The sequence below is a fragment of the Lutra lutra genome, chromosome 9, assembly GCF_902655055.1.
Source record: "Lutra lutra chromosome 9, mLutLut1.2, whole genome shotgun sequence".
Taxonomy (NCBI): domain Eukaryota; kingdom Metazoa; phylum Chordata; class Mammalia; order Carnivora; family Mustelidae; genus Lutra; species Lutra lutra.
Genome location: NC_062286.1, coordinates 21294920 through 21322434, shown reverse-complemented (window position 1 = coordinate 21322434; position 27515 = coordinate 21294920). Strand labels below are relative to the sequence as shown.

General features: G+C 49.0%; 2 protein-coding genes across 6 annotated transcripts in view; both read right to left on the bottom strand.

The window, feature by feature from the left end:
• Window positions 1-802, bottom strand: part of MAPRE3 (microtubule associated protein RP/EB family member 3) — a 53198-nt gene extending 52396 nt beyond the window's left edge. The window contains exon 1 of one of the 2 annotated variants that reach the window (XM_047745788.1): window positions 635-802. The gene's annotated coding sequence lies outside the window, so the exon portion shown is untranslated. The remainder of the gene's footprint in view (window positions 1-634) is intronic. The other variant, XM_047745786.1, reaches the window with a different exon arrangement.
• Window positions 803-18478: 17676 nt separating this feature from the next.
• DPYSL5 (dihydropyrimidinase like 5) overlaps window positions 18479-27515 on the bottom strand; it is a 93512-nt gene continuing 84475 nt past the window's right edge. For all 4 annotated transcript variants that reach the window (XM_047746799.1, XM_047746800.1, XM_047746798.1 and 1 more), the window contains exons 12-13: window positions 23297-23465; window positions 18479-21532 (exon numbers count right to left, since the gene is read on the bottom strand). In XM_047746799.1, coding sequence (XP_047602755.1) covers window positions 21447-21532; window positions 23297-23465 — 255 coding nt within the window. In that variant the 3' untranslated portion in view covers window positions 18479-21446. The remainder of the gene's footprint in view (window positions 21533-23296; window positions 23466-27515) is intronic.

Genomic DNA, 27515 nt, shown 5'->3' with positions numbered 1-27515 from the left:
GTTCACTAAACAGTAGCTAATCATCATGGGGCTGAGTCCTTCTCGGCAAAATCTATTCCGAAAGCCCCACAAGCTCTTAACAGTCAGAACTGTCCAGACCTGCTTCCCCACACCAGCCAGGGCAGGAGTTTGTGGGTAAGAAACCTGAGGCCCTAAGGTTTGGGCAGGCAGAATATCCCCCCCCCCCCCTCAAGTCTCCCCTCGCCCTCTCCCTTGTCACTCTTTTTCTGGCATATCACTGGGGAAAACCAGAGAGGCCGGAGGTGTCAGGCCCAAGAGGAGTAAGGAGAAGCGACAAGGCCGGACCGGAGGCAGTTCGGGGCGATGCCGGGGGGGTGGGTGTGTGGGGGGGGAAATCAGTCCCGGGTGGCGGCATCTCCAGTGGGAAGGAGCCCCCAAGGTGGGTCCGGAGGGAGGGCAGGGAGGGGGAGTGGCTCGAAGGCCTGACGGCCGCCGCGGGGACCCCGGGAGAGAGGGATGGAGGGAGAGAGGCGGCGGCGGTGAGGTGCGGTTGGGGGGGCGGGGGCGCGGGTGGGGAGGCGAGGGGGGCAGCCCGGTTCCCCTCCCCCCGCCCGGGCCCGGGCCTCCCGCTGACTCAGCCCCCACAGCGTCGGTCGCCTCGGCCCGGACTCACAGTGCGCGAGGCTGCTCCGGCGGAGGCGGCGGGGCGGGGGGGGACAGGCGGCGGGGGCGCTGCGGCTGAGGCTGCGGCTCCGGCCGGCGGCTCCGGGGCGAAGGGTCCTAGCAGAGGCCGCCGCGGTCTCCGGCTTCAACGCACAGGGACTGCGGGGGAAGAGAGCACTGCGCAGGCGCGATGCGGCCACCGCTGTCAGTCCGAGCGGGGCGGGGCCAGGGCACCCGCCGTCTCCAAGGCAACTGGGCGGCGAGGGAAGGACAGCTCCAACCTCCACCTTGTGTTAGCGACGGCGGCGGGGGGACAGAGGAGGGGGGCAACGAGAACAGTCCCTTTACATTGCCATAGCAACAAGGAGAAGAAACCGCCTCATAAATTTATGGTGGTACCGAGGGAACGCTCTTACCTCGTCACCATGGCAACTGGGAACAGCCCCTTCCTTTTTCCTTAGCAACAGGGTAACAATTCCTCCACCCTGCCGAACTAATCACAGAAGGAACAACCATTTACACCTGACTCCGTAGTAGCCAAAAAACGGATTCCTGTCTGCCTCACGGCTGCTGCAAAGGAAAAACTGGAGCACATTTCTTCTCTTTCAGCAACACAAGAGCTAAGGCTGAGTATCTCTTCGCGGTTTATGGTTTTTAATCACAGCCCATTACTCTAATCTCCAAATTCCATTTTTTCCTGTGTTAAACATACCTTTTCATCTCCTACCATATCTATACCTTTACCCTTAAATTGAGCTAACAAAATCGTCTATACACATATCACTTGAGTTCTTATCAAGCTTATTGTCTCTCATCCAATGCATTTCTTGTTTCTTCATCTTGCCCATTAGCTGGTTGAGATTCTACCTTCTCTTAACTAGTTCCCTCCTTGATATGTTGTTCACTGGTATTCCCAAATTCCCTATACCAAATCTCTTTTTATGGATCTTCCCAGTTCTTCTAGATCCCTCTTCTCCCTGTCCACACCTACTGTCCTTGTCCTTCAGTGCTCTACCTTTTTACCTTTTGAGGTGTAAAAAGGTAAATAGAAAAAAATTCTTTGAGGGGTAAAAGGTAAATAGAAAAAAAATTGTCATTCTTTCTCACTTTCTCTGACTGAGCTGCCTCCGAGTCCCAGTCAGGATTTTCCCTATGATCTTTACACATATTTAATTTTTAATACGACTGCTACTATTATAACTCTCTCACTCCCTTAGCTCTCCATCTAAATGCCAAAATTCTAGCCATCTATTATCTGAGACTCTGGAATTCTGTATTTCCCGAATCCTCGCCTATAGCTAGTCTCTCTTCTACCCTATTCCAAATGCACCCATAGAGTAAATTTCCTCACTGGATACTGACCTCCTCCATGGCTCCTGTCACCCTCTGTAATCAGTGTAAGCTCATCACACCTTACCATTCTATCATCTGCTGACCCAGCTTGGACTAAGCCCTCTAGGTGAACATCACTGGATTCTGCTGGGCTTGTCGGCATACTGGAGATGCTGCATTCTCTTTGAATGACTCAGAAGTAAGAATTCATTCTTTTCCTTGTCTCCCTGTTTAGCTCCCAGATATTCCATCCCGGGACTATCGGTGTCAAAGGACTCCGACTGAACCCATTTTTTGGGGGGAGAAGGAGAAGGCAGCTCATCACAAATGGAGTAAGAAAAGAGAGTGCTGAGTCAAGACCCTCTCCTCCTATCCAAGGCAGCTCTCAGAAAGGAGAGACTTCCTTATAGCGGATAATTCCCAGGACAAATCAAAGGGTTAGGAGAGTGAAAATCCAGGCTATACTTTTTCCTAGCCACAGAGTTGGAGAACGAAAGCTGTTCCTAACTGTTTCCACAGGGCGTCTGGATGCTATAAAGACAAGGGGAAAATTCAGATTCAGTTTATTTTGCTTCCCCATTCTGAAGGTCCAGCTCAGGTCCATGGTTATAGGTATAGACCTGGGTGGTGTAGACTGCCCTGAGTAATCCTGAGAAGAGATTACGTCCTTCGCTACATATGGGATAGAGGACCACTTTACAAAGAGTCCCAGTATACCCTTCACCCGGATTCTCCACCTTAACATTTTACCATGTGTCGGTTATCTATTGCTACAAAGCAAATCACTCCAACTTAGTGGTTTAAAACAATAACCATTTCGTCCTCTCCATTTCTGTGGGATGGGGATTCAAAGAGAGCTCAGCTGGGTGATTCTAGCTGAGGGTTTCTCTGCAAGTCCAGTCAGACGGTGGCAGCAGCTTAAACAGCAGGGGGCCAGCTAGACAACCGGCTCTGCTCTCGTCCTGCTGTCTCAGAGCTAGCTTTCTCACCACATGGTGGCTTCAGGGCCGTCAGACTACTTACATGGCAGTTGAAGTTTTCAAGGATGAGTATAATAATAGTGAATAAGTGAAATGATGCATTGCTATTTTTAAAAGATTTTATTTGATAGAGAAAGACACAGTGAGAGAGGGAACACAAGCAGAGGGAGTGGGAGAGAAGCAGACTTCCGGTGGAGCAAGGAGCCTGATGCAGGGCTCAATCCCAGAACCCTGGGATCATGACCTGAGCCAAAGGCAGCCGCTTAACGACTGAGCTTCCCAGAAGCGCCGGTGTATCACTTTTTATAACCTGGCCGCAGATATCGCTTTTGACATAACCTTTTGTTTGGAAAAAATCACAAAAGGCTACTTAAGATCAAGGAGAGGGAACACAGACCCCACCTTTCAATGGGAGGAATGTCCAAGTCCTATAGTAAGAGCACGTGGGTGGGAGAGACTGTTGAAGTCATCTTTGGAAAATACAGTCTGCCACACCCTACACTCTGAGGACAACAATGCACATCCCATTCAATGCAGAATATAGTCATCCCCTCCCCCAAGACCCCAAGTCTTATTCCATGACAGCACCAGCTTGCCGTCCAGGATCCCATCGCCTAAATCAGGTCCCTGTGTGGGTATCGCTCCTCAGGTCCAGTTCCTTGGGCATAGCTCCTTGAGTATCAGTCGTCTTGATCTGAAGACCTCGCAAAGTAAGGAAACACACATGTGCCTTATGTACCCCTAGCATATACTCGTGGCCCAGGCCTGGGATTATTTCTATGGGCATTATCATCTCAAAAAGGAGAAAAGCAGAAGGCAAACATCAGTTACAGTTCACTGCAATTCTGAAATTCAGCCAGGCAAATGTTGCCAGTTCCTGGTTTAGGGCTCAGACCCACTCCCATTTACTTACATTAGCATCGACATGGATCTTTTTCTCCCAGTGCGTTATAATCGTGTCCTATGATGATTTGTTTGGATGTGCAATTTGTCACAGATTTGGCCAGTGGAAGAAATTCCAAGTTGGCTCTTGTGCCCTTTGGATTTGTTTTCATCATTCTTTGAACATTTCCTTGCTTTGACACAAGATGTTCTAGGCTCATCTTGTACCTTTCCTGCCCCACCCCTGGAAATGGCCATTCACCAGGGAACCATGGGTCCTCCTGACTTTTTTTTTTTTTTAAGATTTTATTGATTTATTTTGACAAACAGAGATCACAAGTAGGCAGAGAAGCAGAAAGAGAGAGAGAGAGAGAGAGGAGGAAGCAGGCTCCCTGCCGAGTAGAGAGCCCCATGTGGGGCTCGATCCCAGGATCCTGGAATCATGACCTGAGCAGAAGGCAGAGGCTTTAACCCACTGAGCCACCCAGGCGCCCCTCCTCCTGACGTTTTGATGTTCCTTTTTCCATTCTCCCTTGCTCCCTAAATCTGCCCTTAGACACTGGGCAGTGATTCCCTGGAATCCCATCTCATTTTTCTCTCTCCTTCCTTTATACATATTCCTGGAGTGGCCTAATTTATTTTTGTGACTTCTGGGGCTGTATCTCCAACCCAGGCAGCTCTCCCAGCTCTCAGACCTTTAAATCTAATTGCCTTTTAGATATTTCCATCCCTAGGTTCCATAGGCACCTCAAATTCAGTGGGCTTAAATTAAACTTATTTACCCTTCCCCCACCAAACCCACCCTTCCTATATTTCCTATTATTGTTAATGGCCTCACTAAGAAAAACCCAAGGATGATTTTATCCCACATCTTCTCCCCAACTCCTTATACCGGAATAGTTTTCCAATACTATCAATTCCACTTCTGAATGTCTTTCAGCTATGACCCTTCTTTATCTGCATCACCTTTACCATCTCTTGCCTGAGCGATTGCAGAGTCTCCCCCCTCGTGTCTCTCCTTCCAACTTCTCCTACCTCTGATCCATCCTCAACACCACCGCTGAAGGCTCTTTCTAGAAGAGCAATCTTACCACATACTTTTTCTGCCTAAATCCCCATGGCTGCCCCTTCTCAAACTGGTTGAAGCAACTTCTGGCCATGAGGAATTCATGTAAGGAAATGGAGGGGAGCAACTATAGAATGGCTTACATCTTCCCAGAGTTTAATTTTTATTTGGAGATTCAGTAAAAAAAAAAATAAATAAATAAAAATGTGAAGACAAATAGACGTATGATGAATGAGAATACAAGAATCACATGATCTTATTTTATTTTTAAAAGATTTTATTTACTTGTTTGCTAGAGAGCTCGTGTGCAGGAGTGTGCAAGACATGGGCGTGAGAGCAGAGGGAGAGGGAGAAGCAGAAAGCAGACTCCCCACCGAGCAGGGAGGCGCGCTGTTGCGCTCCATCCCAGGACCCTAGCATCATGACCTAAGATGCACGAGTTCCATCGTACAGCCCTGGGATCATGACCTGGGCGGAAGGCAGATGCTTAACTGACTGAGCCACCCAGGTGCCCCCAAGTATTTGAACTCAAGACACCTCCACCAGTGGCCAATTTAAGAAACACTGGCTAGGATAAAAGGATAAAGTTCATTCTCCTCTACAGGGTGGACAAGCTGTATTAGAATCTAGTCTTTACCAGCCTCTTCTACTTCACCTGCCTCTCCTTTTATGCCTCCCAGCCTCATCATCTCTTGCTTCTATGTCAGCCGCAAAGAGCAAAGGCTTGCAGTAAACCGAGCAAGGAGTTGTTCTGGGTGGCCAAGCCTGTGTGATGAGGTTCACCCTGCTTGGAATCCCCTCCTTTCTCTTTATTAGGCAAAGTCTTATTCTCCCAGACCAGCTTCAGCATCATCCCCTCTGGGACACTGGGACCTCTCCCAGAGAGCTGACCTGTTCTCCTTGGTACCAGGCACATTCTTCATCACGTCCCCGCCTCTCACCTTGTATCTTCACTCCTTGCCCCACTGACGGTCCTCACACTCAAAGACCACGTTTTATTTACCTTTGTGTTCTTAGCAACTAACACAAAACTAAAAACATCCCAGCAAGCTAAAAGCAATCTGACCCTTCTACCCTTCTTCCAGGGTGACTGGGAAGCCAAGTGGTGGCGGGAATCTAAGTAAATGGGTTAACTGGGGCTGGTGGGGGGCTAGATGTTGGGGCGGAACATGCCGGGCTTCTCTGCCTGGTGGTGAGGTGGGGGCAGGGAGTTGTGATGCTGGTAAATGTCAGGAAACCAATATTCGTGATTCGTTTGAAACTGGCTAGAAGTGGAACAGGCTCTCAAATGGGACCGATTCCCACATATAGGAAACCCTTGACATGCTTTTGAGAATTACAACTGTGTAAAGCAATATGTAAGTTTGCTAAGGGACGAATTCTAATCACATGCCAGGAAGCAGTTGAGTCCTTATCTAGAGAGTGACTAAGCCCTCAACCCTGGGGGCATTGCATAAGCACTGGGGCTGATCCTACCTGGCGGCCTGACGCTGGGCCTGGTTTTTCTCATCTATTGTTGCGATGGTTCAATGAGATATTGTACGAAAAATGGCTAGCAGTGCGGCACACACAGTAAATACCCAAATAAATGGTAACTATGGGTAATAACCAAACTTCCACAAGGGTCAGGAGGTCACCTAATCACCCCCTCAGTTATAGCCTATTAAGTCATATAGAAGCCAATATGCAAATGTAGAATTTGCAAAGGTCTTAAGACAGACCTCCTGCAAACATTAGTGATGCGTTGTAGCCAGAATGAACAGGAACTCTAGACCAGTGGCTTCGATTGCAAGATGTTATCCTGCTTTTTGTGGAAAATGCCCACCATGATCTGGTGGGTAATCAAGGCTGGGATTCATTGGATTAACTTCCTAGAACCTCCCTGATCGCCTCCTAAGGTCGGTATCATTCTCATTTTCATAATAACAGCTGAGACCCAGAGAGGTTAATGAACTTGCATCAGATCACACAGCTAGTGAACATCAGAAGCGTGGTTTGAACCTAAAGCCAACACCCAAACCCATACTTCTCTCATTACCCCATTGCTTCTTAAACTTTCTGTACTATAATTATTTGTACTATAATTATATATCTTTTCCCCAAACTGATCTGTAAATGCAAGAGCCACACTTGCTTCCTTTTGGTATCTAACACATGCCTGGCACGTATTCCATAAAAATGCATGATGTGGAAGGTGGAAAATGGTAGATAAACCTAAACTAGAGTTGTCAGATGAATAAATGCAAGATGCCTAGTTAAATTTGAATTTCAGTTAAACAACAAATACTTTTTCTAGTATAAGTATGCCACACACACTCCTTGAGACACATCCACATGAAGGAAAACCCAAAAACTATTTGTTATCTGAAATTCAAATTTAATTGAGCATCCTGTAATTTTATTTGCTAAATCTGGCAACCTTAACCTAAACCCTGAGATTGGCCCCAGGGGTCCTCCTGGCAGAGGGGCCGCTATGGCCTCTCACACTCAAGACTGACCTGATCCCCAGCTGCTCTGGGGACTGGGATTGAGGCCATGGTAACCTGCACTGGTCTGCCTCTCCCAGGCCTTACCTGTTCCCCTAGGTTTGGTCAGCTTGGCGCCTTTAAGAGGAAAAAGCAGCCACCGATGAGCTTAACGCGCCACCTGGAGGCCATTTGGGGTACTACTACCGTGGTCAGTGGTATTGCCTTGGACCCAGGATTTTAGGGAGCTGGTAAAGGCCAAACAAGGCAGAGACAGGGTAGAAGGAGGCCAGTCTAGCCATGCAGAGGGGCAGGTGAAGATATACCTTCCTGGCATTTTCAGTTTACAGCTGCTGCTCTGGCTGCCTAGGAACTGAAGGCACTTGCCCTCTGAAGGAGGTCATTGCTTGGAGATTCACTTTCCCACCACCCTCTGCCTTTCCAGCTGTTCCTTGCTCCTCCCCAGGCTGCAAGTCACTGGTTTATGAGAAGAATCATAACCTCATTCTAGAGGCTTGTTGCGACGTCTTAAGAGGAGGGTAAGCAGCATGGAGAAACTGCCATGCGAGGACAGCCAAGGAAAGGGAGCTGTTTGCTTAGCCATGGGAGGACAGTCGAGGAAAGGGAGCTGTTTGCTTAGCCGTGGTTCTCAGCACACCTGAAAACTTTTTTTTAAGAGTTTGTGATTTTATTTTATTTATTTATTTATATTTTTAAAGATTTTATTTCTTTATTTGACAGAGAGAGGGAAGAGGAGCAGGGGGAGTGGGAGAGGGAGAAGCTGACTCCTTGCTGAGCAGGGAGCCCGATGCGGGGCTCAATCCGAAGACTCTGGGATCATGACCTGAGCCGAAGGCAGACGCTTAAAGACTGAGCCAGCTGGGTGCCATCCAGGCGCCCCAGCACACCTGAAAACTTGTAAGAAATGCACATTCTCAGGCCCCACACCAAACCTATTGAGTAAGAAACTCTGGGGGGAAGCCTGGCAAGTTGCGTTTAAATTAAGCCTCCAGATGATTCTGGCACAGGTTGATGTTTGAGAATAGTTAGAGGAAAGATGTGTGGGGGGAGACAGGGGAGAAACCCACAAAAATGTGCAAATATGAATGAGATGGCTATTTGTTCTTCTGTGTCCCCAGAGAGAAAAGCTAGGAGGAGGAGTACAAGTTGCAGAGAGACAGAACTCATTTCTTTTCTGTTCTTTTTTTTTTTTTTTTAAAGATTTTACTTATTCATTTGACAGAGAGAGAGAGAGGGAATACAAGTAGGGGTAGTGGGAGAGAGAGAAGCAGGCTCCCACTGAACAGGGAATACTAACATGGGACTCAATCCCAGAACCCTAGAATCATGACCTGAGCTGAAGGCAGACGCTTAACCCACTGAGCCACCCAGGTGCCCCAGAACTTGGTTTTACCTAAGGAGGTACTACTGAACAAATAGAACTTCTGGGGTGTGTGATGTGTGCCTGGTAAAGGCACTGCTCTATCACTGGGCCTGATGGTCAATCAGGAATGTGGTAGAAATCTCCGCAGACTGTAACTTAGATGTGGGGAATCTCCAAACTGTGAGGATCCACCATGAATTCTTGCATATCTCTCTTCTTCAGCTCTCTTTTATCAAGAGTGAGAACAAGGGGCGCCTGGGTGGCTCAGTGGGTTAAGCCGCTGCCTTCGGCTCAGGTCATGATCTCCGAGTCCTGGGATTGAGCCCCGCATCCGGCTCTCTGCTCAGCGGAGAGCCTGCTTCCTCCTCTCTCTCTGCCTGCCTCTCTGCCTGCTTGTGATCTCTCTGTCAAATAAATAAATAAAATCTTAAAAAAAAAAAAAAGAGAGCAAGGCTTTCTGGTTGTTCTGCCATTTCTGACAATGGCTTCCAGCTAAGTATTTACAGGACTCAGTTACAAAAGAGCAAATGTGGGGGCAAATGGTTTTTTCTTGTTTCTTCGGGATTTTCTTGAGATGGCTCTGTCCAGACCTGTTGTTCTCTAGGCTGCAGTACATCCGTTGTCCGGAGGTTTCCCTCTACCACCATTCCTTACCCTCTTTCCTATGCAGAATCTGCTATTTCCTCCATCCCATATTTTTCTATTTTTTGTTACTAGTTTAATATGTTGATGCACACCATCAGGGACATTCCCAAGACAGATTACAAGTAAAGTCAATCTTTTCAATCTTGCATGTCTGAAAGTGACTTTTCATTGACACTTGGTTGACAGATTATTTGGGTATAGAAGTCCAGGATGGAAATATTTTTCCCTCAGAATGTGGAAAGCACGTGCCATGATCTTCCATCTCCTAATAGTTTCCTTGTTAAGTCACGTGACATTCAGTTTCCAATTTGCTGTATGCAACTAGTGTTTCCTTCTCTCGCTAGCTCTCCAGGCATTATTTTCATTGTTTAGAAGTGTCACAATGATGTCTCTTCAAGCTGGAAACTCATATCTTTCAGAAAACCTGGAAATTTTCTTCTATTATTTCTTAGATAATCTCCCTTTCTTTGATTTTTCTGTACTCCTATTTCTGGAACTGGTGTTAGACTGATTGTCTAATCTTCTTGCCTTTCCAGATTTTTTTTTTTTCCTGGTCTCTTTTTATAAGTCTGCACTCTCTGGAAGATTCATAGAATCAGATTTTTTTTTTTTAAATTTTATTTATTTGTCAGAGAGAGAGAGAGAGAGAGTGAGCACAGGCAGACAGAGTGGTAGAGGGAGAAGCAGGCTCCCTGCGGAGCAAGGAGCCTGACGTGGGACTCGATCCCAGGACCCTGGGATCATGACCTGAGCCGAAGGCAGCCGCTTAACCAACTGAGCCACCCAGGCGTCCCAGAATCAGATTTTTTTTTTTGCAATTCTAAAGAATTCCAAATTCTAAACAATTCCCAAAATTCTCATTTTCCTCTGAGATCTTTCCCCTTCCTGGATTTTAAGAAGCCGCCTTCCTTTACTGGCCATAAGGCAATTCCTGGAGAGGCTCTTAGTTTATTCCCAATGGATCAGAGAAAGCCTATACTTTTGATTGTTAAGGAATTGGGATAGGAGCATCACCAAGCCGTCACCTGGTGAGGGCTTAACCTCCTTCCTTCTCGCATGCAGAGTCTCAGTAAATGACAAAACCTAATTTTCAATTCTGTCTTTTATTTCCTGCAACATTTTAACATCAGTCATGGTGGGATCTGAAACAACATGGCCCTGGATAGTGGTGGCAGAGGGTTGCCGGATGAGGCCCGGGCATACACGTGGTAAGACCCATTGATGGCTTACTCTGTAGGCATCTTTCTTACCTCCCTCTGCTGCCTGGGGCCGCTGTGCTTCAGCTCCACTCCTGGGGTGTTTTTAGTTAAAAAACTTTGCCATACAAGGTAAACATCATAAACGAAGTTACTTCTCCCCTTAAAATTTTCTCACATGATTTTAAAAAAATGATTGAATATCTTCTTTTCACCCTTAGGCTAGACCAGGGTTTCTTAAGTTTGGTGCTAGTGACATTTTGGGTTGGACAATTCTTTATTGTGGAGGGCTGTTCTGTGCACTGTAGGATATTTAGCAATATCCCTGACCTCTACTCACTGGAATCTCTCACCCGCCCAGTTTTGAAAAACCCAAAATGGTGTCCAGACATGGCCAGATGTCTCCTGGGGGACGAAATTGCCCCTGGTTGAAAACCACTGAGCTGGATTGACTTAATGGGTTACTTCAGCCGAGCTTGGAAGGGAGACCTGCCCCTGCTCAGATCATGTTGAACCATTATACACCCCAACCTACCCAATCTGTTAAACAGCAGAGATGCCCCAAAGTTCATTTTGTCTTGATAGTTCCTGTGACCATGATGCCCGGTGAAGGTGTGATGGCTATGAAAAGGGGAGTTTCAAAAAGAAAGGCCAAATCCTTTCATAGATCTCCACTCAGCTACCCGGGAGAAATTATAAAACCATATTATGGACATCAAGTAAAAACTATAAAGTGCTCCCAAGGTATAAGTTTAAGCCCTCACAACCTAGATAAGGGACAGGCCCTGACTGTCCAACAGCCCACAGTGGGAAAAATATAACTCTAAAAGCTTAGCCATTGGAAAAGTGAGTGAATAGCCTTTAGCAACCTCATGCATGGTGCTTTGTCCTAAAACACTCTTAATAGAGCTTCCAGAACTCTCTTTCTGCAGGGATCTGGAATTCTGCTATTATATAGCTGAGTCTCTAGGGGTCCAGCCACTGACATCTCTTTTCCTTCAGGGCTCGGGGGGCTGGACATCCTCCTGGAAGACGTTGTTCCCCAGCAACTTCTGCTCCCACAGCAGTAAAGGCATCAAAGACTAACAGTGGAAGTCCAGTTCACTGGAAGGGGCTGCCCCACTACCTTGAAACTTGGTGTCTTTTGGAACTGATCAAAAGGGAACAACTCCCCTAAAGGTAAGGGGACTGAAAAGCTTTAGAGGACAGTTTAAAACCAAGAATTCTAGTAAAGCGAGAGGCACTGAGTAGCTGACAAACATGCATCAAGGTAAGCAATTGTTTTCCATTTTGAGGCGATCTTTAATTTACAGGTGGCGAATCTGTCTCCTCCCAAAGGGGCTTGGAGGGTTATAATTCACATAACGTGTTGTCAGAAAGAAAAATTGTGTTCAGAAATCTCAGGGTCTCAAGAACCATCATTTACTTCTAATAGTAAAAATGTGAAGAATTTGCATTTCCAGGAAAATATTCAATGCATTTGTACGATTCAAGCCAGAAAGGCAATAGGACAGCATGCCCGTAACTGAGTAAAGCTAAAAACTATGAAAATTAAGATGTTTTTAAATCAAATTTTTAGCATAGTCTTAAGCTCAAAAAGAAAAATTCCTCATAAGAATAGGTCATAGGGCAAAGAAGAAAAGGCAAAGACTTTTCTAGAAAGTTGGTAGCTGACCCAGTGATTTACACTCCCTTCGTTGGTAAGAGGATCATTTATAACTCTTACTGCTGTTTTAAAATGCAATTTCAAGGGGCGCCTGGGTGGCTCAGTCGTTAAGCGTCTGCCTTCAGCTCAGGTCATGATCCCAGGGTCCTGGGATCGGGCCCTGCGTTGGGCTCTCTGCTCAGCAGGAAGCCTACTTCTCCCTCTCCTGCTCCCTCTGCTTGTGTTCCCTCTCTCTGTTAAATAAATAAATAAAATCTTTTAAAAAAATGCGGTTTCAAATTTGGGAATTCAGGATTAACTGCCTCTCAGATTTAAAAGGCATTTAAAGGGGCGCCTGGGTGGCTCAGTGGGTTAAGCCGCTGCCTTCGGCTCAGGTCATGATCCCAGGGTCCTGGGATCGGGCCCCGCATCAGGCTCTCAGGGTCCTGGGATCGGGCCCCGCATCAGGCTCTCAGGGTCCTGGGATCGGGCCCCCGCATCAGGCTCTCTGCTCAGCAGGGAGCCTGCTTCCCTTCCTCTCTCTCTGCCTGCCTCTCTGCCTACTTGTGATCTCTGTCAAATAAATAAATAAAATCTTTAAAAAAAAGGCATTTAAAACATACTGTATAATGTTTCAGCTGGGAAATTCAATGAGTTCATTTTTTTAAAATGTAATTTTGCTTCCCCACCACTTGAGGTGATAATCTACAATGCGAAATCAAGGATTTTGAATATGGCATAACTGATTTCAACATGAATTTGAATTTTTTCTCTAAAATGAAATAGCTAAAGCATTTTTGTAAATATGATGTAAGACACCCAGTTTTGATAGTAATGAAAGATATTAAGACTGAAATGTGCTACAAGTGGAAAAACGTCTTTTACCAAATCATTCGCTAAAACTCAGACAATCCAGGGACGCCTGTGTGGCTCAGTGGGTTAAGCCTCTGCCTTCAGCTCGGGTCATGATCTCAGGGTCCTGGGATCGAGCCCCATGTCAGGCTCTCTGCTTGGCGGGAAGCCTGCTTCCCCCTCTCTCTGCCTGTCTCTCTGCCTACTTGTGATCTCTCTCTCTCTCTCTCTCTCTGTCAAATAAATAAATACATAAAAATCTTACAAAAAAAAAAAAACAAGCCTCAGAAAATCCAAAGTTAAATAAATCAATACAAAAGTGTCAACTTAACTTCCTGTATAGCATTAAAAGATTAATATATGTTGGGACACCTGGATGGCTCAGTCCATTAAGCATCTGACTCCTGGTTTTGGCCCAGGTCATGATCTCAAAGGTCGTGAGTTCAAACCCTGTGTCAGGCTCCCCACTCAGTGGGGAATCTGCTCAATTCTCTCTCTCCTCTCCTTGCCCCTCCCCTATCTTCTTAAAAAAAGCCCCACATTGGGCTCTCTGCTCAGCAGGGAGCCTGCTTCCTCCTCTCTCTCTCTGCCTGCCTCTCTGCCTCCTTGTGGTCTCTGCCAAATAAATAAATAAAATCTTTAAAAAAATAGTGTGTGTGTGTGTGTGTGTGTGTGTGCATGCATGCAATTGTGTGTGTGTGTAAATGTCTACATTTTGGCACAGGAGTCAAGAGTTCAGATAAAACCTCAATAGCTTGTGTTTAAGGTGAATATTTCTTGCTAATTATGTGCCATTCTAAGACACCAGTGTCTTCTGGATCTCCCAGAGTCAAATTAAAGACTTTGCAACTGATACTGAATAAAAAAGAAGTCCCAGCTAGGAGAGTCATTTAGCAAATGCCTACAAAATTTAGTACAATACATAGTGTGCCATATGTATTTAGTTGCTTAAGAAAGTTGCATTTTTTTTAAAGATTTACTTATTTATGTGTGACAGAGAGAGAGTGTGCACAATCACGGGGAGTGGCAGGGAGAGGCGGAGGGAGCAGCAGGCTCTCTGCTGAGCAGGAAGCCGGATTTGGGACTCAATCCCAGGGCTCTGGGATCATGACCTGAGCCAAAGTCAGATGCTTAACCGGCTGAGCCACCCAGGCACCCCGGAAAGATGCATTTTATAAAAAGAGGAGCTTGGAGGTCTTAAAAGGAATGGTGTAAATTTAAAAGGCACAGCCTAACTTTATGCTGGTGATTGAAGTCAACACCAATAGTGATAAATCATGCTGACAGTACTGCCTTTAATACGATGTGGTAAAAAAACAACACAATTTATTTCTGTGGTCTTTCCCCTAAAAACCCTTAATACCAGACTAACCATTTATTTGAGAAAAACAGCAGACCAATTCTAATGGAGGAGCATTCTACAAAACGCCTTGACCAATACTCCACAAAACTATCGAGATCATCAAAAACAAGGAAAGCCTGAGAAAGTGTCACAGCCAAAAGGAGCCCAAGGAGACGGGACAGCTAAATGTATTGTGGTGGCCTGGGTGGGGTTTTGAAACAGAATAAGGACAATAGATAAAAACTAAGGAAATCTGAATAAAATATGGGTTTTATTTTTTTTTAAGATTTTATTTATTTATTTATTTAATTTATTTGAGAGAGAGTGTGTGCACTGGGGGGGAGGGACAGAAAGAGAGGGAGAAGCAGACTCCCCGCTGAGCAGGAAGCCACCGTGGGGCCCGATACTAGGACTCCAGGATCATGAGAGAAGTCGATGGCAGATGCCTAGCCAACTGAACCACCCAGGTGCCCCTAAATTTATGGGTTTTAGTGAATGAGAATGCATCAATATTGGTTCATTAATTATAACAAAAGTGCCACGTGAATGTGAAACGTTGGTAGGGAAAGCTGTGTGGAGGGTATGCAGGAACTCTCTGTACTATCTTTTCGATTTTTCTGCAAATCAAAAACCGTTCTAAAAAAATGAAGTCTATTTTTAAAAGATAGCTCTACAAGGCCAGAATTTGTTAAGTTAAAATGTAAGGAAATCTTAAAATACAAAGGATCTAATGTATTCCAAAAAATGTGAAAGGAGGCAGAATTCATTTGGCTGGAACTTACATGGAAATCTCACACTAATAACTCTGTGGTTGGTGTAGATGGACCGGAGAGAGGTAAAGTGAAAATCTGGAACATCACTTTGGAAATCTGAGCCACGTGAGTGGGGCGAGGAAGTAGGCCCTCCTCCCATCCTCTTAGGAGCCAGGACTTCCAGCCAAAGCCCAGTGAGAACTTAGATTTGGCAAAGGATACAATTGAGAAAAGGAAGATTTAATGAACCCAAACCATAGTATTGACAATTTTGTGTTAAGAGAATCTGTACATATTAGGTATTTTGCATACCTGTAAAAAAAAATGGGGGCCTGTTAAGAGGGAGTACCTCATAACTAAAATGTGTACCTTAAGATTTAGGACTTCACGAGATGAAATCTGTTTGTTTGGCAGTGAAACATCTAATGAACCTCTAAGCTCACATATTTATGGGCTTCATTGATTAGATTGGCAATAATCATTTAGCACTTAGATTCTTTTTTTTTTTTAAAGATTTTATTTATTTATTTGACAGACAGAGATCATAAGTAGGCAGAGAGGCAGGCAGAGAGAGAGAGAGAGAGGAAGGGAAGCAGTCTCCCTGCTGAGCAGGGAGCCCAATGTGGGGCTTGATCCCAGAACCCTGGGATCATGACCTGAGCTGAAGGCAAAGGCTTTAACTCACTGAGCCACCCAGGTAACCCCTAGCACTTAGATTCTTAAAAGGAAGTAGAATTTCAAAGGTAGTTAGAAATGTTGCAAAGTGTTCAATTAAGGGGATCAATGGGATCGAAGTCCCTTTTAAAATAAATGGTAGGGGTGCCTGGGTGGTTCAGTCCTTAAGCGTCTACCTTCAGCTCAGGTCATGATCCCGGGGTCCCTGGGTGGAGTGCCATGTTGGGGTCCCTGCTCAATGGGAAGTCTGCTTCCCCCTCTCTCACTCCCCCTGCTGTGTTCCCTCTCTCGCTGTCTTTATCATATAAATAAATAAAAATTTTTAAAAAATGGTAAAAGTTGATAGTCTGGTCATTTTTAATGGAACAGAAAATTTATAAGCTAAAGAGTTTAGGGAAGTGCCCCTGACCTTCACCACTGAGATGTATCCACAACCACTGAGACCTCCTGAAACCTCCCAGAGCTGTGAAGACTCAGCGCTTGTCACAAGATACCCTTGTCCCCACTCGCTGCAGAAGAACCCATTTTCCCCACCTCCCATGATGCCCTGCCCCTCATCCTTTAGCCGTGGGAAACTTTTTACCTCTGGGACAGGCATATAAATGGCCAGGCGAATACACAGGCCTGTATGAGGTGGCCGTAGGATTTACTGCCCAAAGCATGACATATGTGAAAGGGGTGGGGGGCATGATTCATAATTATTCTGGAGCAATAGACTTAACCCAGAACTGTCCTGTGACAACCAGGACAAGATCCCTGGCAGGTATAACTGTGTGGTTCATAAATAAACCAGGGGAGGAAATGAAGAAATGGGCTTTCATTGTAAGACGGTTATCAAGTCTCCACAGAATGTTAGATCCTTCCATGTTTTAGTGGGGAAGGACTAAAACCCTTTCAAATGTGTTTGAAATGTGTTGTGATAGCAACACTATCAAATCATCTTTTATTAATCTAGTAATATAACGTCTCCCCTCCCTGTGTATCATGAGCTTTGTTCTTTATACCTGGGGTGTCATGAGACTCTCCTGTCTCCACCAACTGCAAGGCAATTCTTAGTGTTAGGTTATACTTTTGCAAAAACATCCTCCTGGGGGCACCTGGGTGGCTCAGTCCGTTAAATGGTTGCCTTTGGCCCAGGTCATGATCCTGGGGTTCAGGATGGAGCCCTGCATCAGGCTCCCTGCTCAGCAGGGAGTTTGCTTCTCCCTTTCCCTCTGCCCCTCCCCTGCTTGTGCTTGACTCTCTCTTTCCCTCTCTTTCTCCAATAAATCTTAAAAAAAAAAAAAAAAAAAAAATTCCTCCCGTAGTTCTGAGTAAAGAGACTTGAAAGTGAAATTTGCCTAGTGGCTGGCTGGTGAGGTTTCCCTGAATGCAGATAATCCTATAAATGGTCTTAATAGGTTGCCTTATTTTAAAGTCTGTGGTCTTTTATTTTCTCACAACTACATACACACAAAGGCCTGCTGTGTCTTTCTGGGTAGCTTTTATTTTTTTCTCTATCAACCACCCCATACGGTACACATGGCCTGGCAAACATATGGCCACGTTATTTCTCATCCAAAGGCTTGAAGCCGTGGATTTTTGGCAGTTGATCAAATTCTGGTGTGTTCTCACGTTATGGGAAATCAGGGTAACAGACACTTTGGCCCAGTCCCATCCCAGGGACTCGGCATCCTTCGCAAGCCAGGTAATAGTGTTTCTGTCTGGCTCAGAGAGCCCCTGGCCCCCCACCCTGCCCTGGAACTAGCACATACAGCTCATTTCATGAAAGCCAAGTGCTTTGCCCCAAATGCAGCGCCCCAGGTGTTACTTTCAGTCATGGCCTTATTTGCAGGGTTGTTTATTTGGTGAAAGCTGGGAAAATTCCCTTGCCGCCAACAATTTTATACATTTGCCTAAAATTCCCTCATTAGGGTTTTGATCTTTAGGGGCTAAGAAATAAGTACAAGTGACCCTGTAGTACTTGGAAACAACAATTTCACTCTTTGGTGTGGGAGAGTTTGACCCAGTAATCCCTTCCAACGTTGGGCTGAGATCTAGAGAGAAGGCAGTCTTGGTGCAAGTGGAAGGGGTTGGAGGGTCCAGTAGACCAATCCAAAATGGGGGAGGGGGGTAGTGGTTCTGGAGAACCAGAGAGCAGTGTGAAGGTCCTGCAGACACACTGGCCTTGCGACAGCCCTCCATCCTGCGATCTTGTGAGGCCACAGCTCCATCGGCCAAGAGTTCCACTGTGTGAAGAGGGGTCTATGGGTTGCCAAAATGGTAGCCAAGAACAGAGAACAAAGGGTAAGTGGGGAAAGCCCCGTTCCCCTCACCTTTTGTAAGTAATGCTTTCCCCCAGTTACCCCTGTTTCCGTTAACTCAGCAACCTTGTCCTGGTTATCTGACCCTAAAAGCCTTGGTTTTGCTCCTACCAGGAGGACAGAGCCCTGAGTGCTGGGCACGGAGGCTCCCACCTCTCAGCTGTTTTTCTCTGCAGACTCCTCTCTGACCTCCCAGTGAGAGGCTACCTGCCACGCAGCAGGAGTGAAGAACTAAAGCAGAGTTTTCTTAGCAACTGAAGCCTCGCCCCTGGGACAGGGGAGGAGGATCCCCTGCCAGACTCCCTCTTCTTTGAAGAAACACAACCGACACCAAGTGAGAAGTAGCTACAGTTTAATACAAACCTGCACCAGAACACAATGTGTCGGGCTGTTTTGTCTTTGCCTCAAACAGGTGGCCAAAGCACAGGACCATGTGTCGTCTTGGGGTTGACACGGTCGTAGCACCATGACATTTACAGAGTGAGAAGTCACTTGGGTGCTGGAGGCCCCGACCCGACCCCAGGCCGTGCCTGCCTCCCGGGCAGCTGGGGTTTGGGTTTTCGCGTGCTTCTGTGGTTTCTGGGTGAGTACTGGAAAAGCCTTCCTCACGGCATTGGCTTGACAGAGACCTACTGTGGACTCCTAGCACTACACACACGCACACACACGCACACACGGGAGCACAATTTTCTGGTAACTTAATCCCACAAACCTAGAGAGCAGCTAAGGCAAGAACAACAGTATTTATTCAGCAAGTACAAGACCAGTTTGAGAGCTGCATTCAGTGCAACCGAAGACCCTTGGCATTCCAACCAGGAGCAGTGGGGCCAAGGATGGAGCTCGCTGGAGCTCTGCATGGGGGCAAGGAGTGGGGCTGCAGAGGGGTGGAGGCGGGGGCTGATGGTTCCTTTGGTCCCTTGAACCTCCTTCTGATTTTCATCTAGAAGCTCCTGGGCAAGGGCGGGGTCTGTGGAAGGATCGGGGATATATGTGTGTGTGTGTGTGGGGGGGTAAGATGAACTGGAAGGCCCATGGGGGCCGCTCCAAGATGCGGCCTCCCAGAGCCACATCCCATGGACCGTGCATCACTTGGGCGGAGGCACTCAGAGAAGGTAAAGCTTTCTTAGCCCAAGCAAGGATGCTGTGCCCGCTGGCTGCCACCACTGCTCGGCTCTTTGGCATCTGCCCAAGGCCCACGACCCAGCAAAGGGCTGGGATGAAGATGATGATGTACACTGGACCGAGGGGTCAGTGTCACGGCTTCCGAGGCCCAGATCCCTACCTACTGTCCCTGTGGTTGCCACCCGCCCCACGAGTGCCTTTGTTGCCTCTGCTCCCTGGGGTACCGTCTCTGTCCTTTCAGCTCCTAAGCGAGAAATATGAGTAAGAAAGGAGGATGTGGCGGCAGCTCAAGCCACGTGGCAAGCCCCCAACATTTAACAGGTTCTGGCTCCGACTGAACAGGCGTTAGCAGGTTTATAAGAAAGGTCGATCTACCTGTGCAAAACAGAATTCTGCAAAGCAGAATGCCTACCAAGGGAGTAAATCTTCTGGATGGTTCCATTCCCAGGTGGGATCTACAAGAAACGCCACCCACTCTTCCTTTCCACAAGTGGGGTAGACAGCCCGCTCTTAAGGGTCGGCATGGACACTCATGGGGTCAGAAGGCCTGAACTTTCTGGGCCTCGTCTATGAAATGGGGAGAACAACACATGTTCTGCAGTTGTGTGGGGCACTGGAGAACTCATATACGGAAGTGCTTTGAAAGCATGTGAAGCAGTGAAGACATGGGCAGGGTAGACCACTAGCCCGAGGCCCCAGCGCAAGCCCGGGGTGCGCAAAGCGAATGTGCAACATGAAATCACCTCCCTGACCGGAGGGTGAGGCTTAAGAAGGGCGGGTGGCTGGGATGCCCCCTGCTCACTCAGGGTGGATGGAGATCACCCAGCCTCTAGCGTTTCCTTGGAAACCTCCCCACGCTTCCGAGGCAGGGAGAGCCCAACCAGACGTGGGAGGAGACGGAGGCCATGAGCAGGGGACAGGGAGGTGCGGACCCCAGGCGGCCACAGCACCCGTGTAGCAATGTGGGTTCTCGGCCTGGCCTCCTTCCCTGGCATCTAACCCGCTCACTCCTGAGTCCCGCTCTCCCTCTCTTAGCAGGCATGAGGCCTCTTGCCAATCACACGGGAGGAGCGGCTGGGCCTCGGTCCAGCGGGGGGAGTTTACGGGAAACAGGGTGTTTGGGGGTGTGAGTGCTGGGAGTGGCCGGAGCCAGAGATGGGAAGGCTGACTCTTGCTCCCGGAGTTCCCCAGGCCTGGCGTACCAGGCGCCGGCCGCAGAATGTAGGAAACTACCCCAGGAGGGGAGGGGACAGGAGGAGAGCCTGGGACGGGACCGCGGCAGCCTGGAAGATAACAGGCGGGGGAGAAGAAGGGCCCGTGAGTCCAGCACCCCACCCCGCTCCTGGTCTGTGCCCTAGGCTGTCTGGTCGGCGTCGAGTGCAGCATCTCTTAGGTCCACATCTACTCCTGTTTCTAAGCTATGCTAGTGACACAAAGCACCGTTATTGTTCACAGGGTGCACAAACAAGTCAAACCAAACCACTGCGCAAACCAAACGTGCAAAACAAAATCATGTACACGCGCCTGGCACCAGCCCTGTGCCCCGCCCAGCGAGCCCCTCGGGGCCCGTGCCCCCCCCCCCAGGCTGGGGTGGGAGGAGGAAGAAGCTGGCCAAGGGTGCAGTGTCCCTGCCACACCCACACAGGGGCCAGCACAGAGTCAGGAGAAACAGGACACCCTGGGCATGGCTGGGAAGCCAACACCTGTCTGACTTGGGAGAAGTGACCACAGGGCCTCCTTAGGGGGAGGGGGTCCTTTTCCTCCAACACACATCTGCTAAAGTGCTCCGGACAGCTGGCGGGTGGGCCAGGGGGCGGGGCACTCGAGGCTGGGCTTTCCCAAGGCCAGCAGGTGGAGGCGGGTGTGAGAGGAGGGGCTGGGCCGGGCTCTATGCATTGGGTTCTGTGCATAGTGTGGGTTTGCTGGGCCCCCAAAAGCCTGCCGGGGCCAAGGCAGGAAAGGACTGCAGCGGGAGGAACACATCTCAAAGTGCCTGTTAGGGGTTGGCTCAAAGCACAGTGAATCACGTGTCAGACATGGGGAGGGCCCCCCCGGGTCCCGTGGCCCCCCTCAGGTGGTACGCCGCCCAGCCCAGCCTCTCCCGCCCCCTGCAGCCGTGGCCGGAGGGTGTGCGGGCTGGTGGCAGCGGTGCGTCCTCACTTGGGGGGCTGGTCAGTGCCTTTACCAAATGCCGCTTGACCTGCCTCCAGGGGGAGCGAGGATCCGAGCCGAAGCTCGCTTTGGAACATGGTCATCGATTTGAGAACCTGCGGGGAAGGACACAGAGGGTGAGCTTGGGGGTGCTCTCATCTGGGCTGTAAAGGCACAGCCACCATCTAGCGGGGGGAGCTGGTAAACCCTCCGTGGGTGTGATCTAGCTGAACCTTCACAGCTCCATCCCATTTTCCAGATGAGGAAATCGAGGCTCAGGGAAGTCGAGTGGCTTGCCCAGGATTGTGGAGTGTGTCAGCGGTAGAGCCTGGATTTCAATCTAGGTCTTTCTGCTTCAGGGCCTCTGTGCTGAACTGCCCTACTATGCTCTACCCTGGGTACGTGGGCTCTCGTGGCGCACACAGACCATAGACCACAAATCAGCCCGTCAGCATGTGGACCTTTGCAGAAACGCCTCGCTAAGTAAGACGGGGAGAAGGCTGGGCATTCCATTGTTCTGGAAAATCAAAGAACCACACCCCAAAGGCCCAGCATCTTAAAATCCTAAGACTTAGAAAAAGAGGCTTGGTGTCTCAGGGAGGGAGTGGGACATTCTTCAGTCCAGCCCATCCAGAACAGACAAGGTTGGGAAGAAGGAAGGTGGGAAGACGCCTGCTATTTGCTGAATCTGAGAGGAGTGGTGCCCTGAGATGTGTTGGGAGCAGAAGCCACTGGCCAGCGGGCCCATAGCTCTGGGCGCCCTGAGGCTTCCCGTGGGGCTGGCTGCTGCGGGAAGGGCTGTGCCCAGGCAACGGTGGGAACCGATGGCTCCCGGGACGGCACTCTACACCGCAGATACGGCGCTGACTCCCAGCACACGTCTTGTCACTGGTGCAAGCAGCCATGGCCCTCATGGTGGGCAACACGACTGGCTCTGAGGGTGGAGAGGACCCCCCTCCCCCAGACTACAAGGTCCTCAGAACAGGAAGCATATGTCCTTTGACCCGAGTTGCCCCCAGCACATGGGGGGCACAGGGGAAGCTCAGCGGGCAGCCCCTCCCCCTCGGTCCCTCATATTAGGAGAGCCTGTAGGCACTGATAAATGCCACGCCCTGTGTGGAAAGTTCTGGATCTTGCTCCTTTCACTGTTCAGGTCCCAGTGCGGCCCTCACAGAGTGATGCCAGGCCTCCACCTGGTCGGGTTCTGAAGGCCGCTCAGCGTGTTTGAGGAGAGTCCTCCCACCTTCGAGCGGGGCTCCTAGCATCCATCAGAGCTGCGCGCAGGATCAGGCCACATCACAGCCTTGCTCGCTCGTTCCCCGGTGGGGGACGGGGGGGCGTGCTACCGTTTTTGTGGCAACGACCCCCACCTTTCACTACTGCAGAGCTCCTGGGATAAACAAAGTCCCAGAGCACAGACACACCCAATGTATCATACGTGTTATTACATATATTAAAATTGCTGGCAGAAAAGGGGGCAAACATGGGTCTGAGGTGAGGGAGGAAAGGGAATAAGGGAAACAGCTCTTTCAGAGGCTGCTGGGGAACAGGGATGGGGATGGAGAGAGTGCAGTGGGGGTGCACAGCCCTCAAGAGGTTTCAAGGGAAAAAAAAAACCATCTGGACTTAGAAGCCAAGCACCCGATCAGCTATGGCCTCTTGGGGTGGCTGGTGCCCACCCAGGGACCGGAAGAACCCTCCTACCCCTCCTAATGTTGGTGTGTCTGTACTGCGGGACGCGGCACTCCTCTCTAGACAAGGGGTGGGGGGAGAAGATGGAGAGGAGAAGCTGCGGAGAGCCCCTGCCTAGGCGGGTCTCTGCTCCCGCTACCCCACTGCGGGGAGACGCAGGTCCCTGGCAGAGCAGCCCCTGCTCTTACCAGAGAGGCTGAAGCTGGACTCATGAAGGTCTCTCATGCCCCCGTGTCGGGTAACAGGCCGGGTGGGAGTGTCTGCGAGGGGCGTTCCCATTTCCTTCTTCCCAGGATGCACGACAACAGCGACATCTCCCAGGTAGGGAGTTCGGTCCACTCCCTTAAACTTTAAGGTCTAGTGAAGGATGGAGAAGGAGAGAACGTGGAAAAAGGACACCGTCAGAGCCCGGATGCCAGGGCCACCAGAGCTCCCTCCACAGCTGAGAGGAGGCTGATGTCGCCACTCTGCTCAGGGTCCAGATGACAGGCTGTGACGAAAACGCCCTACGTCCGGAGCTCAGGGAGTGGAGGATTCTCTTACCTCCTCAACAATGTGTGTGTGTGTGTGTGTGTGTGTGTGAGCGAGCACATGCTTGCACACGGGGGCCCCTGTCTGCTCCCTCTCAGTGTTGGTAGGGTAACAGGGTAGCAGGCAGATTTCTGGGGTACCGCCCTTGCCTGGAGCAATGTTATCCCCTCACCCGCCAGACTCTCAAGAGGCCATGCCTTTTACCGTGACCTGACCACTTTGTGGGGAACGAAGCAAAATAAAGCTGATTTGGAGATGAGACACCCCCCGCCCCCGCACCCCCCGCCCCAACGACAATACTGGTTGGTTTTGTGTTCACAAAGGCATCACGCTAAGAGCCTACGTTCTGCGTCCAGACGGTATGGGCTCCAATCCCAGTTTTGCTTCATGGAAACTCTGTGACCTTATGCAAGTTACCTAATTTCTGTATCAGTTTCCTTATTTGTCAAATTAGGATGATGACAGCACCTATTACATATAGAACTATTATGCATCAAACGGATTAATACACACAGAGCTCTCAGAACTGCTCTGGCCCGATGCAAGGGACATAAGGACCAGCAGCCCTAATCATGGCAGACATCCTTTCCGTGCGGTTGTTCACGTTAAAAGGTGCTACTAGGAGGAGGACCGAGGGAGTTGGAGTGTGCACACAGGGTCTAAAGCAACACTATAGATGGTCTACACCCCAGACACCCACCAGGGACACAGCCTCCACCTCCTTGCTGCTGGCTGCTTACTGGAAATCTTGTTGAAACATACAGGGAATTTCCCGAAGGAACTTCAGCCTATGTGTGTATTCAACGGGCTTCACTTTGGTATCCTGGCTTTGGAGACCAGGGTGGGGGTGGGGCAGGGAAGCGGGGGAAGGGTGGCAGCTCGGGCTGGCTGAATCCTGAGCCAGCAACCCTGGCAGGCTACACTCCGGCTTCCGGCAGCCCCCTCGGTGCGGGCTGCACACCCAACTCTCAGCTCTTTAGGGGCCCATCATTTGGGAAAAGATTTTTTGTTGGTTTTCTTTTTCTGCATGCATGCATTCTTTTACAGAAAGGCTGTGACAACAGGCAACAGAACAGGCTTTCATTTGGGAACCTTACATTGTCATTGTAATAAGTGCTTCAGATAAAGAGACTGGGGGTTGAATTTACACCAGTTCTGGAAGCTGGCGCTTCTCCAGGGCAGCTGGCCTAAGGATTGGAATGCTGTGAACTGGTGTTCATCTTACGTCTTTGTGAGCTTGGCTTTTAGAGGGCCTTACAGTACTTCCTCTGCCCTCTGCTGACCCTATTTCCTGACTAAAATATCCTTTTTGGAAAGACCACAAAACTGTCATCAGATATTCTCCCCCTCCCCAAATTGTAACATAATTCATCAACTGTGAAACTTGTCATTAAAGTATTCAGGGGTGCGTGGGTGGCTCAGTCAGTTAAGTGTCCAACTCTTGATTTCAGCTCAGGTCCTGATCTCCGGGGTCATGAGATTGAGCCCCATGTCGGGCTTGTGGCTCAGCACCGAGTCTGCCTGATTCTCTCCCAATCTCTCCCTGACTCCCCCTGCCACTCACACACACTCTCTCTTCCTCAAAAATCAATCAAACAATCAAGTAGATAATTCAGTGGTGTTTCGGTGGTGTATATTCCCAACATTGGGCCGCCCCCACAACAAAAGCAATCCCACACCCCCTCCCCACCCCTCAGCCCTGAGTAACCACTGATAAGATTTTCTAGCTACGGATTTCCTTCTTCTGGATATTTCATATATATGGAATCCTAAAATATGCGGTCTTCTGTGACTTGATCCTTTCACTTAGCACCAGGTTTTTAAGGCTTCGGTATGTAGGGTGGACTAGTTGTTAGTACTGTTTCCTGTTCTGGCTCAGGAACACGGATGGATATACCTCATTCTGTTTATCCACTCAACAGCTGATGGACATTTGAGCTGTATCCACTTCTTGGGCTCTACAAATAAAAATTTGTGTAGATATATATTTTTATTTCCCTTGAGGATATACCCAGGAGTAGAACTGCTGGCTTATTTGGTAACTCTAATATCTAACTTTTGGGGAACTGCCAGTCTGTTTCCCAAGTGGCTGCGCCATTTTACATTCCTGCCAGCAAAGGATAAGTGTTCCAATTTCTCCACGGCCTAACCAACACGTTATTTTCCAGTTTCCTTCTTAAAATGACAGCTACCCTTTGTCAGACATTCCGGGGTATGAATGCCTCCCTCTTCCTGCTCTTGCTGGTATACTCTCCAGAGGCTGGCTGAGGCCTCCGCCATTATCCACATCCGAGGAGCAGAAGGGAGATGGGACCATTCACCTCCTGACAGACCCTGAGTTTGCTTTTGGAATGAACACTGTGATAACTGAGGTCACTCTTACTTCATCGAGACTGGGAAGGAATCAGGCAATGGTGGAACCTCGAAGGCCTGCCAGCCAGCGAATCAAGAGGAACCCAGCGGTCATGGACACGCTCTTGGGCCTTCGAGAACCTGGAACTCCCTGTTTGCTAGATCACTTACAATTCTATCTGGAAATCAGGGGCGCCTGGCTGGCTCAGTCAAAGGAACATGTGACTTTTGATCTTGGGGATGTGAGTTTGAGCCCCACATGGGGTGCAGAGATTACTCAAATAAATAAAACTAAAAAAAAAAAAAAAAGAAAGAAAGAAAGAAAAAAAACACACAAAACTTCTGATAATCAAAGATGGGGAATGGAAACTTGCACTACCCACCCCTCCCAGCCCACGAGGGTGGCACCATAGTTTGTGAAAGAAAGCTGTGGTTTTTGTGAATGAACCTGTACAGACAGCCTCTACTGAATAACGAAGTCTTGGTGAGGGCTCTGAGAGTTCGGGAAGGCCTACTGGCCTCCCATCCCACCTGGTGGAACCTTCCTTCCGGGGCTGGGGCCTCGTGGGCCAGCCAGAGGAGTGGGTGTCCAGGGAACAGCTGGGAGGGCACAGGCTGCGGCCACTGCTCCTGGAGCCTTTGGGTAGTTCCAGGAAGGAATGAGAAGGGGAGCAAAGAGGGGAGGCCTGAGGCACCGAGTAAAGAAGCTTGGGTTTTGCATAAGACTAGAGAACCAAGAGACTAAGGAAGTTTGGCTGAAGGGGAGAGGTCATATGATCATTTCATGGCAAGTGCTCCAAGCCCCAGGCGGCTCTTCAAAGGCCTATTCCTGAGACACCACGGAGCAGATTTCTAGAATAGTCACACGGCAGCTGAGTCTTTCTCAGTCAGGGTCCTTCATACCTCTGGTCCCTGCTGGAAGCCAGAGCTGATGATGAGTGGAGAGCACAGGGCCTGTGAGTAGGAAGCTGATGCTGGTCTGGGACAGTGACCACAATGTGGGGGGGCAGGGTGGGGGGTGGGGAGGTCACCTGGAAGTGTCCAGAAAAGGTGGTCCCGCCAGCGGCTACTTAGGGCCTCTCTCTGGCTGAAAAACACACAGACCATTTCACTGGGTCTCACCCCTGCACAGACAGCAGCTGATGGACAAGGCTGAGCTGGGCAGTTTACCAGAAATCTGCAGGGAACCACCTTCAGAACACACAGTGAGCACCTCCTGTGTACAGAGGACTGGGATGTACTGGGCAAAAAGAACAGAAGAACAGGAGAAGCCGAGTGAGGAAATTAAAAAAAAAAAAAACCAACAAAAAAAAACATCACCATCTTTCAAGTGTACCATGATTCCAACCCCAGCATCCCAGAGTCTAAGCAGGAGAGCTGCTGGACCCTCAGTCGTGAGAGAACGCTTGCCCTATCTAGACAGCAGCCTCTGAGGCCACACTAATGCTGCTTTATGCCACAGGAAGGGGAGAGGAAACTGCACAATGCTTTCAGCTGTCACAGTGTCAGAGCTGTTCTCTCCTG